The sequence below is a fragment of the Hypanus sabinus genome, chromosome 11, assembly GCF_030144855.1.
Source record: "Hypanus sabinus isolate sHypSab1 chromosome 11, sHypSab1.hap1, whole genome shotgun sequence".
NCBI lineage: Eukaryota > Metazoa > Chordata > Chondrichthyes > Myliobatiformes > Dasyatidae > Hypanus > Hypanus sabinus.
The window spans coordinates 112,708,926-112,721,460 of NC_082716.1; the positions used below are offsets into that span (position 1 = coordinate 112,708,926).

The 12,535-nt window shown below is 50.6% G+C and overlaps 1 protein-coding gene across 1 annotated transcript in view; it reads left to right on the plus strand.

Annotated features, from left to right (window-relative positions):
- Positions 1-12,354: 12,354 nt before the first annotated feature.
- Positions 12,355-12,535, plus strand: part of LOC132402299 (proteasome subunit alpha type-6-like) — a 39,706-nt gene continuing 39,525 nt past the window's right edge. The window contains exon 1 of the mRNA XM_059985163.1: positions 12,355-12,500. Coding sequence (XP_059841146.1) covers positions 12,425-12,500 — 76 coding nt within the window. The 5' untranslated portion in view covers positions 12,355-12,424. The remainder of the gene's footprint in view (positions 12,501-12,535) is intronic.

A 12,535-nucleotide genomic window follows, 5' to 3' on the forward strand; every position in this document is an offset into this window, starting at 1 on the left:
TGTGTTCACCTGTCCGATGGAGTCTGTGGAACTGTGTACACCTGTCCGATGGAGATTGTGGAACTGCGTACTCCAGTCAGATGGAGATTGGGGAACTGTGTACTCCGGTCCGATGGAGACTGTGGAACTGTGTACACCAGTCAGATGGACACTGTGGAACTCTGTACTCCTGTCAGATGGAGACTGTGGAACTGTGTACACCAGTCAGATGGAGACTGTGGAACTCTGTACTCCTGTCAGATGGAGACTGTGGAACTGTGTACTCCGGTCCGATGGAGACTGTGGAACTGTGTACACCAGTCAGATGGAGACTGTGGAACTCTGTACTCCTGTCGGATGGAGACTGTGGAACTGTGTCCTCTTGTCAGATGGAGTTTGTGGAACTGTGAAATCCTGTCCGATGGAGATTGTGGAACTGTGCACTCCGGTCGGATGGAGACTGTGGAAATGTGCACTCCTGTCAGATGGATTCTGTGGAACTGTGGACTCCTGTCCGATGGAGACTGTGGAACTGTGTAATCCTGTCCGATGGAGACTGTGGAACTGTGTACACCTGTCCGATGGAGATTGGGGAACTGTGTACTCCTGTCAGATGGAGATTGGGGAACTGTGTACCCCTGTCGGATGGAGACTGTGGAACTGCGTACTCCAGTCAGATGCAGAATGGGGAACTGTGTCCTCATGTCCGATGGAGACTGTGGAACTGTGTACTCCTGTCAGATGCAAAATGGGGAACTGTGTACTCATGTCAGATGGAGACTCTGGAACTGTGTACACCTGTCCGATGGAGACTGTGGAACTGTGTACACCTGTCCGATGCAGATTGGGAAACCGTGTACTCCTGTCAGATGGAGACTGTGGAACTGTGTACCCCTGTCAGATGGAGACTGTGGAACTGTGTACTCCTGTCGGATGGAGACTGTGGAACTGTGTACTCCTGTCAGATGGAGATTGTGGAATTGTGTACCCCTGTCAGATGGAGACTGTGGAACTGTGTACTCCTGTCGGATGGAGACTGTGGAACTGTGTACTCCTGTCAGATGGAGATTGTGGAACCGTGTACTCCTGTCAGATGGAGACTCTGGAACTGTGTACTCCTGTCAGATGGAGACTGTGGAACCGTGTACTCCTGTCAGATGGAGATTGTGGAACCGTGTACTCCTGTCAGATGGAGATTGTGGAACCGTGTACTCCTGTCAGATGGAGACTGTGGAACTGTGTACTCCTGTCAGATGGAGACTCTGGAACTGTGTACACCTGTCCGATGGAGACTGTGGAACTGTGTACTCCTGTCCGATGGAGTCTGTGGAACTGTGTACACCTGTCCGATGGAGGCTGTGGAACTGTGTACTCCTGTCAGATGAAAATTGGGGAACTGTGTACTCCTGTCAGATGGAGTTTGTGGAACCGTGTTCACCTGTCCGGTGGAGTCTGTGGAACTGTGTACTCCTGTCCGATGGAGACTGTGGAACTGTGTACTCCTGTCGGATGGAGTTTGTGGAACTGTGTTCACCTGTCCGATGGAGACTGTGGAACAGTGTACACCTGTCCGATGGAGATTGTGGAACTGCGTACTCCAGTCAAATGGAGATAGTGGAACTGTGTACTCATGTAGGATGGAGACTGAGGAACTGTGTACTCCTGTCAGATGGAGACTGTGGAACTGTGTACTCCTGTCAGATGGAGATTGGGGAACTGTGTACTCCTGTCAGATGGAGATTGGGGAACTGTGTACTCCTGTCAGATGGAGACTGTGGAACTGTGTACTCCTGTCAGATGGAGACTGTGGAACTGTGTACTCCTGTCAGATGGAGATTGGGGAACTGTGTACCCCTGTCGGATGGAGACTGTGGAACTGTGTACTCCTGTCGGATGGAGACTGTGGAACTGTGTACTCCTGTCAGATGGAGATTGGGGAACTGTGTACTCCTGTCAGATGGAGACTGTGGAACTGTGTACTCCTGTCAGATGGAGACTGTGGAACTGTGTACTCCTGTCAGATGGAGATTGGGGAACTGTGTACTCCTGTCAGATGGAGACTGTGGAACTGTGTACTCCTGTCGGATGGAGACTGTGGAACTGTGTACTCCTGTCCGATGGAGACTGTGGAACTGTGTACTCCTGTCGGATGGAGTTTGTGGAACTGTGTTCACCTGTCCGATGGAGACTGTGGAACAGTGTACACCTGTCCGATGGAGATTGTGGAACTGCGTACTCCAGTCAAATGGAGATAGTGGAACTGTGTACTCATGTAGGATGGAGACTGAGGAACTGTGTACTCCTGTCAGATGGAGACTGTGGAACTGTGTACTCCTGTCAGATGGAGATTGGGGAACTGTGTACTCCTGTCAGATGGAGATTGGGGAACTGTGTACTCCTGTCAGATGGAGACTGTGGAACTGTGTACTCCTGTCAGATGGAGACTGTGGAACTGTGTACTCCTGTCAGATGGAGATTGGGGAACTGTGTACCCCTGTCGGATGGAGACTGTGGAACTGTGTACTCCTGTCGGATGGAGACTGTGGAACTGTGTACTCCTGTCAGATGGAGATTGGGGAACTGTGTACTCCTGTCAGATGAAGACTGTGGAACTGTGTACTCCTGTCAGATGGAGACTGTGGAACTGTGTACTCCTGTCAGATGGAGATTGGGGAACTGTGTACTCCTGTCAGATGGAGACTGTGGAACTGTGTACTCCTGTCGGATGGAGACTGTGGAACTGTGTACTCCTGTCAGATGGAGACTGTGGAACTGTGTACTCCTGTCAGATGGAGATTGGGGAACTGTGTACTCCTGTCAGATGGAGACTGTGGAACTGTGGACTCCTGTCAGATGGAGACTGTGGAACTGTGTACTCCTGTCAGATGGAGATTGGGGAACTGTGTACTCCTGTCAGATGGAGACTGTGGAACTGTGTACTCCAGTCAGATGGAGATTGGGGAACTGTGCACTCCAGTCAAATGGAGACTGTGGAACTGTGTACTCCTGTCGGATGGAGACTGTGGAACTGTGTACTCCTGTCAGATGGAGATTGGGGAACTGTGTACTCCTGTCAGATGGAGACTGTGGAACTGTGTACACCTGTCCGATGGAGATTGGGGAACTGTGTACTCCTGGCCGATGGAGACTGTGGAACTGCGTACTCCAGTCAGATGGAGATTGGGGAACTGTGTACACCGGTCCGATGGAGACTGTGGAACTGTGTACACCAGTCAGATGGAGACTGTGGAACTCTGTACTCCTGTCCGATGGAGATTGGGAACTGTGCACTCCGGTCGGATAGAGACTGTGGAACTGTGGACTCCTGTCCGATGGAGACTGCGGAACTGTGTCCTCCTGTCCGATGGAGACTGTGGAACTGTGTACTCCTGACGGATGGTGTCTGTGGAACTGAGTTCTCCTGTCAGATGGAGATTGGGGAACTGTGTACTCCTGTCAGTTGGAGACTGTGGAACTGTGTACTCCTATCGGATGGAGACTGCGGAACTGTGTACTCATGTCGGATGGAGACTGTGGAACTGTGTACTCCTGTCCGATGGAGACTGTGGAACTGTGTACCCCTGTCAGATGGAGATTGGGGTACTGTGTACTCCTGTCAGATGGAGACGGTGGAACTGTGTACTCCTGTCAGATGGGGAATGTGGAACTGTGTACACCTGTCCGATGGAGATTGGGAACTGTGTACTCCTGTCCGATGGAGACTGTGGAACTGTGTACTCCTGTCAGATGGAGATTGGGGAACTGTGTACTCCTGTCAGATGGAGACTGTGGAACTGTGTACTCCTATCGGATGGAGACTGTGGAACTGTGTACTCCTGTCAGATGAAAATTGGAGAACTGTGTACTCCTGTCAGATGGAGTTTGTGGAACTGTGTTCACCTGTCCGATGGAGTCTGTGGAACTGTGTACTCCTGTCCGATGGAGACTGTGGAACTGTGTACTCCTGTCGGATGGAGTTTGTGGAACTGTGTTCACCTGTCCGATGGAGACTGTGGAACTGTGTACTCCTGTCCGATGGAGACTGTGGAACTGTGTACTCCTGTCCGATGGAGACCGTGGAACTGCGTACTCCAGTCAAATGGAGATAGTGGAACTTTGTACTCCTGTCGGATGGAGACTGTGGAACTGTGTACTCCTGTCAGATGGAGATTGGGGAACTGTGTACTCCTGTCCGATGGAGACTGTGGAACTGTGTACTCCTGTCGGATGGAGACTGTGGAACTGTGTACTCCTGTCAGATGGAGACTGTGGAACTGTGTACTCCTGTCAGATGGAGACTGTGGAACTGTGTACTCCTGTCGGATGGAGACTGTGGAACTGTGTCCTCCTGTCAGATGGAGACTGTGGAACTGTGTACACCTGTCCGATGGAGACTGTGGAACTGTGTACTCCTTTCCGATGGAGACTGTGGAACTGTGTACTCCTGTCAGATGGAGATTGTGGAACCGTGTACTCCTGTCAGATGGAGACTCTGGAACTGTGTACTCCTGTCAGATGGAGACTGTGGAACCGTGTACTCCTGTCAGATGGAGATTGTGGAACCGTGTACTCCTGTCAGATGGAGATTGTGGAACCGTGTACTCCTGTCAGATGGAGACTGTGGAACTGTGTACTCCTGTCAGATGGAGACTCTGGAACTGTGTACACCTGTCCGATGGAGACTGTGGAACTGTGTACTCCTGTCCGATGGAGTCTGTGGAACTGTGTACACCTGTCCGATGGAGGCTGTGGAACTGTGTACTCCTGTCAGATGAAAATTGGGGAACTGTGTACTCCTGTCAGATGGAGTTTGTGGAACCGTGTTCACCTGTCCGGTGGAGTCTGTGGAACTGTGTACTCCTGTCCGATGGAGACTGTGGAACTGTGTACTCCTGTCGGATGGAGTTTGTGGAACTGTGTTCACCTGTCCGATGGAGACTGTGGAACAGTGTACACCTGTCCGATGGAGATTGTGGAACTGCGTACTCCAGTCAAATGGAGATAGTGGAACTGTGTACTCATGTAGGATGGAGACTGAGGAACTGTGTACTCCTGTCAGATGGAGACTGTGGAACTGTGTACTCCTGTCAGATGGAGATTGGGGAACTGTGTACTCCTGTCAGATGGAGATTGGGGAACTGTGTACTCCTGTCAGATGGAGACTGTGGAACTGTGTACTCCTGTCAGATGGAGACTGTGGAACTGTGTACTCCTGTCAGATGGAGATTGGGGAACTGTGTACCCCTGTCGGATGGAGACTGTGGAACTGTGTACTCCTGTCGGATGGAGACTGTGGAACTGTGTACTCCTGTCAGATGGAGATTGGGGAACTGTGTACTCCTGTCAGATGGAGACTGTGGAACTGTGTACTCCTGTCAGATGGAGACTGTGGAACTGTGTACTCCTGTCAGATGGAGATTGGGGAACTGTGTACTCCTGTCAGATGGAGACTGTGGAACTGTGTACTCCTGTCGGATGGAGACTGTGGAACTGTGTACTCCTGTCGGATGGAGACTGTGGAACTGTGTACTCCTGTCGGATGGAGTTTGTGGAACTGTGTTCACCTGTCCGATGGAGACTGTGGAACAGTGTACACCTGTCCGATGGAGATTGTGGAACTGCGTACTCCAGTCAAATGGAGATAGTGGAACTGTGTACTCATGTAGGATGGAGACTGAGGAACTGTGTACTCCTGTCAGATGGAGACTGTGGAACTGTGTACTCCTGTCAGATGGAGATTGGGGAACTGTGTACTCCTGTCAGATGGAGATTGGGGAACTGTGTACTCCTGTCAGATGGAGACTGTGGAACTGTGTACTCCTGTCAGATGGAGACTGTGGAACTGTGTACTCCTGTCAGATGGAGATTGGGGAACTGTGTACCCCTGTCGGATGGAGACTGTGGAACTGTGTACTCCTGTCGGATGGAGACTGTGGAACTGTGTACTCCTGTCAGATGGAGATTGGGGAACTGTGTACTCCTGTCAGATGAAGACTGTGGAACTGTGTACTCCTGTCAGATGGAGACTGTGGAACTGTGTACTCCTGTCAGATGGAGACTGTGGAACTGTGTACTCCTGTCAGATGGAGATTGGGGAACTGTGTACTCCTGTCAGATGGAGACTGTGGAACTGTGTACTCCTGTCGGATGGAGACTGTGGAACTGTGTACTCCTGTCAGATGGAGACTGTGGAACTGTGTACTCCTGTCAGATGGAGATTGGGGAACTGTGTACTCCTGTCAGATGGAGACTGTGGAACTGTGTACTCCTGTCAGATGGAGACTGTGGAACTGTGTACTCCTGTCAGATGGAGATTGGGGAACTGTGTACTCCTGTCAGATGGAGACTGTGGAACTGTGTACTCCTGTCAGATGGAGATTGGGGAACTGTGCACTCCAGTCAAATGGAGACTGTGGAACTGTGTACTCCTGTCGGATGGAGACTGTGGAACTGTGTACTCCTGTCGGATGGAGACTGTGGAACTGTGTACTCCTGTCAGATGGAGATTGGGGAACTGTGTACTCCTGTCAGATGGAGACTGTGGAACTGTGTACACCTGTCCGATGGAGATTGGGGAACTGTGTACTCCTGGCCGATGGAGACTGTGGAACTGCGTACTCCAGTCAGATGGAGATTGGGGAACTGTGTACACCGGTCCGATGGAGACTGTGGAACTGTGTACACCAGTCAGATGGAGACTGTGGAACTCTGTACTCCTGTCCGATGGAGATTGGGAACTGTGCACTCCGGTCGGATAGAGACTGTGGAACTGTGGACTCCTGTCCGATGGAGACTGCGGAACTGTGTCCTCCTGTCCGATGGAGACTGTGGAACTGTGTACTCCTGACGGATGGTGTCTGTGGAACTGAGTTCTCCTGTCAGATGGAGATTGGGGAACTGTGTACTCCTGTCAGTTGGAGACTGTGGAACTGTGTACTCCTATCGGATGGAGACTGCGGAACTGTGTACTCATGTCGGATGGAGACTGTGGAACTGTGTACTCCTGTCCGATGGAGACTGTGGAACTGTGTACCCCTGTCAGATGGAGATTGGGGTACTGTGTACTCCTGTCAGATGGAGACGGTGGAACTGTGTACTCCTGTCAGATGGGGAATGTGGAACTGTGTACACCTGTCCGATGGAGATTGGGAACTGTGTACTCCTGTCCGATGGAGACTGTGGAACTGTGTACTCCTGTCAGATGGAGATTGGGGAACTGTGTACTCCTGTCAGATGGAGACTGTGGAACTGTGTACTCCTATCGGATGGAGACTGTGGAACTGTGTACTCCTGTCAGATGAAAATTGGAGAACTGTGTACTCCTGTCAGATGGAGTTTGTGGAACTGTGTTCACCTGTCCGATGGAGTCTGTGGAACTGTGTACTCCTGTCCGATGGAGACTGTGGAACTGTGTACTCCTGTCAGATGGAGTTTGTGGAACTGTGTTCACCTGTCCGATGGAGACTGTGGAACTGTGTACTCCTGTCCGATGGAGACTGTGGAACTGTGTACTCCTGTCCGATGGAGACCGTGGAACTGCGTACTCCAGTCAAATGGAGATAGTGGAACTTTGTACTCCTGTCGGATGGAGACTGTGGAACTGTGTACTCCTGTCAGATGGAGATTGGGGAACTGTGTACTCCTGTCCGATGGAGACTGTGGAACTGTGTACTCTTGTCGGATGGAGACTGTGGAACTGTGTACTCCTGTCAGATGGAGACTGTGGAACTGTGTACTCCTGTCAGATGGAGACTGTGGAACTGTGTACTCCTGTCGGATGGAGACTGTGGAACTGTGTCCTCCTGTCAGATGGAGACTGTGGAACTGTGTACACCTGTCCGATGGAGACTGTGGAACTGTGTACTCCTTTCCGATGGAGACTGTGGAACTGTGTACTCCTGTCAGATGGAGTTTGTGGAACTGTGTCCTCATGTCAGATGGAGACTGCGGAACTGTGTATTCCTGTCAGATGGAGACTCTGGAACTGTGTACTCCTGTCAGATGGAGATTGGGGAACTGTGTACTCCTGTCCGATGGAGACTGTGGAACTGTGTACTCCTGTCGGATGGAGACTGTGGAACTGTGTACTCCTGTCAGATGGAGACTGTGGAACTGTGTACTCCTGTCAGATGGAGATTGGGGAACTGTGTACTCCTGTCAGATGGAGACTGTGGAACTGTGTACTCCTATCAGATGGAGTTTGTGGAACTGTGTCCTCATGTCAGATGGAGACTGCGGAACTGTGTATTCCTGTCAGATGGAGACTCTGGAACTGTGTACTCCTGTCAGATGGAGATTGGGGAACTGTGTACTCCTGTCAGATGGAGACTGTGGAACTGTGTACTCCTGTCGGATGGAGACTGTGGAACTGTGTACTCCTGTCAGATGGAGATTGGGGAACTGTGTACTCCTGTCGGATGGAGACTGTGGAACTGTGCACTCCTTTCCGATGGAGACTGTGGAACTGTGTACTCCTGTCAGATGGAGTTTGTGGAACTGTGTCCTCATGTCAGATGGAGACTGCGGAACTGTGTATTCCTGTCAGATGGAGACTCTGGAACTGTGTACTCCTGTCAGATGGAGATTGGGGAACTGTGTACTCCTGTCAGATGGAGACTGTGGAACTGTGTACTCCTGTCCGATGGAGACTGTGGAACTGTGTACTCCTGTCAGATGGAGATTGGGGAACTGTGTACTCCTGTCAGATGGAGACTGTGGAACTGTGTACTCCTGTCGGATGGAGACTTTGGAACTGTGTACTCCTGTCGGATGGAGACTGTGGAACTGTGTACTCCTGTCAGATGGAGTTTGTGGAACTGTGTCCTCATGTCAGATGGAGACTGCGGAACTGTGTATTCCTGTCAGATGGAGACTGTGGAACTGTGTACTCCTGTCGGATGGAGACTGTGGAACTGTGTACTCCTGTCAGATGGAGATTGGGGAACTGTGTACTCCTGTCAGATGGAGACTGTGGAACTGTGTACTCCTGTCGGATGGAGACTGTGGAACTGTGTACTCCTGTCAGATGGAGATTGGGGAACTGTGTACTCCTGTCGGATGGAGACTGTGGAACTGTGTATTCCTGTCCGATGGAGACTGTGGAACTGTGTACTCCTGTCAGATGGAGATTGAGGTACTGTGTACTCCTGTCAGATGGAGACTGTGGAACTGTGTACTCCTGTCAGATGGAGATTGGGGTACTGTGTACTCCTGTCAGATGGAGATTGGGGTACTGTGTACTCCTGTCAGATGGAGACTGTGGAACTGTGTTCACCTGTCCGATGGAGATTGGGAACAGTGTACTCCTGTCTGATGGAGACTGTGGAACTGTGTACTCCTGTCAGATGGAGATTGGGGAACTGTGTACTCCTGTCAGATGGAGACTGTGGAACTGTGTACTCCTGTCAGATGGAGTTTGTGGAACTGTGTCCTCATGTCAGATGGAGACTGCGGAACTGTGTATTCCTGTCGGATGGAGACTGTGGAACTGTGTTCACCTGTCCGATGGAGATTGGGAACAGTGTACTCCTGTCTGATGGAGACTGTGGAACTGTGTACTCCTGTCAGATGGAGATTGGGGAACTGTGTACTCCTGTCAGATGGAGACTGTGGAACTGTGTACTCCTGTCAGATGGAGTTTGTGGAACTGTGTCCTCATGTCAGATGGAGACTGCGGAACTGTGTATTCCTGTCGGATGGAGACTGTGGAACTGTGTACTCCTGTCAGATGGAGACTGTGGAACTCTGTACTCCTGTCAGATGGAGACTCTGGAACTGTGTACTCCTGTTAGATGGAGAATGTGGAACTGTGTACACCTGTTAGATGGGGAATGTGGAACTGTGTAAACCTGTCCGATGGAGATTGGGAACTGTGTACTCCTGTCAGATGGAGATTGGGGAACTGTGTACCCCTGTCCGATTGTGACTGTGGAACTGTGTACTGCTGTCCGATGGAGACTGTGGAACTGTGTACTCCTGTCAGATGGAGATTGGGGAACTGTGTACCCCTGTCGGATGGAGACTGTGGAACTGTGTACCCCTGTCAGATGGAGACTGTGGAACTGTGTACTCCTGTCAGATGGAGATTGTGGAACTGTGGACTCCAGTCAGATGGAGACCATGGAACTGTGTACTCCTGTCGGATGGAGACTGTGGAACTGTGCCCTCCTGTCCGATGGAGATTGGGAACTGTGTACTCCTGTCAGATGGAGATTGTGGAACTGTGTACTCCTGTCCGATGGAGACTGTGGAACTGTGTACTCCTGTCAGATGGAGACTCTGGAACTGTGTACTCCTGTCAGATGGAGATTGGGAACTGTGTACTCCTGTCAGATGGAGACTGTGGAACTGTGTACTCCTGTCAGATGGAGACTCTGGAACTGTGTACTCCTGTCAGATGGAGATTGAGGTACTGTGTACTCCTGTCAGATGGAGACTGTGGAACTGTGTACTCCTGTCAGATGGAGATTGGGGTACTGTGTACTCCTGTCAGATGGAGATTGGGGTACTGTGTACTCCTGTCAGATGGAGACTGTGGAACTGTGTACTCCTGTCAGATGGAGATTGGGGTACTGTGTACTCCTGTCAGATGGAGATTGGGGTACTGTGTACTCCTGTCAGATGGAGACTGTGGAACTGTGTTCACCTGTCCGATGGAGATTGGGAACAGTGTACTCCTGTCTGATGGAGACTGTGGAACTGTGTACTCCTGTCAGATGGAGATTGGGGAACTGTGTACTCCTGTCAGATGGAGACTGTGGAACTGTGTACTCCTGTCAGATGGAGTTTGTGGAACTGTGTCCTCATGTCAGATGGAGACTGCGGAACTGTGTATTCCTGTCGGATGGAGACTGTGGAACTGTGTTCACCTGTCCGATGGAGATTGGGAACAGTGTACTCCTGTCTGATGGAGACTGTGGAACTGTGTACTCCTGTCAGATGGAGATTGGGGAACTGTGTACTCCTGTCAGATGGAGACTGTGGAACTGTGTACTCCTGTCAGATGGAGTTTGTGGAACTGTGTCCTCATGTCAGATGGAGACTGCGGAACTGTGTATTCCTGTCGGATGGAGACTGTGGAACTGTGTACTCCTGTCAGATGGAGACTGTGGAACTCTGTACTCCTGTCAGATGGAGACTCTGGAACTGTGTACTCCTGTTAGATGGAGAATGTGGAACTGTGTACACCTGTTAGATGGGGAATGTGGAACTGTGTAAACCTGTCCGATGGAGATTGGGAACTGTGTACTCCTGTCAGATGGAGATTGGGGAACTGTGTACCCCTGTCCGATTGTGACTGTGGAACTGTGTACTGCTGTCCGATGGAGACTGTGGAACTGTGTACTCCTGTCAGATGGAGATTGGGGAACTGTGTACCCCTGTCGGATGGAGACTGTGGAACTGTGTACCCCTGTCAGATGGAGACTGTGGAACTGTGTACTCCTGTCAGATGGAGATTGTGGAACTGTGGACTCCAGTCAGATGGAGACCATGGAACTGTGTACTCCTGTCGGATGGAGACTGTGGAACTGTGCCCTCCTGTCCGATGGAGATTGGGAACTGTGTACTCCTGTCAGATGGAGATTGTGGAACTGTGTACTCCTGTCCGATGGAGACTGTGGAACTGTGTACTCCTGTCAGATGGAGACTCTGGAACTGTGTACTCCTGTCAGATGGAGATTGGGAACTGTGTACTCCTGTCCGATGGAGATTGGGGAACTGTGTACTCCTGTCAGATGGAGATTGGGGAACTGTGTACTCCTGTCAGATGGAGATTGCACTGCTATTGCACTGCACTGGATGGAGACTCGGGGAGCTGTGGGGCTACTGCGCTGTTGGAGATTGTAGCGGTGTGGTGCTTGTGTACTGATGGAGATTGGGGCGCTGTGTGGCTATTGTTCTGGTGAAGATTATGGACATGTGGTGCTCCAGTGCTGATCCAGTTCTGTGGTACCTGTCCTGAAATACAGGAGCTTCGTGCCTCACACCACCAGGTCCAGAATCAGTTACTACCCCTCAGCCATCAGGCTCTTGAACAAAAGGTGATAAATACACTCATTCTATTTCTGGTGTTCCCACAACTTTATCTTGTTATTTTATGTCCTTATTATTTATTGCTATTTATTTATATTTGCATTTTTGCAGCCTGTTGTCCATGGATCCTGTTACTGTTCTATAGATGTTTCCAGGTATGCCCGCAGGTAACCTCAGGGCTGTCTGTGGTGACTGTAAAATTTGGGGCTCAGCTCATACAACCAGCCTTGTCCATTTGTGAGATTTCCAGAATACGCTGCGTGTTTCTCCTTCTCACTGCAAATAGACCCCAGGGATATAAGGAGTTGCTATCTTACACTCAATCAGACCGATTATTTCGCACTTCATTTCCTGGTATTTTGTTTATGAAACTGAAAGTAAAAGTGTGCATTTCTCCGTTTTCGCTGTAAGGATGAGCCGCGGCTCGAGCGCTGGCTTTGACCGTCACATCACCATCTTCTCTCCTGAAGGGAGGCTCTATCAAGTAGGTCAGTCATATTTGCGATCTCATTTTCCTGTCCAC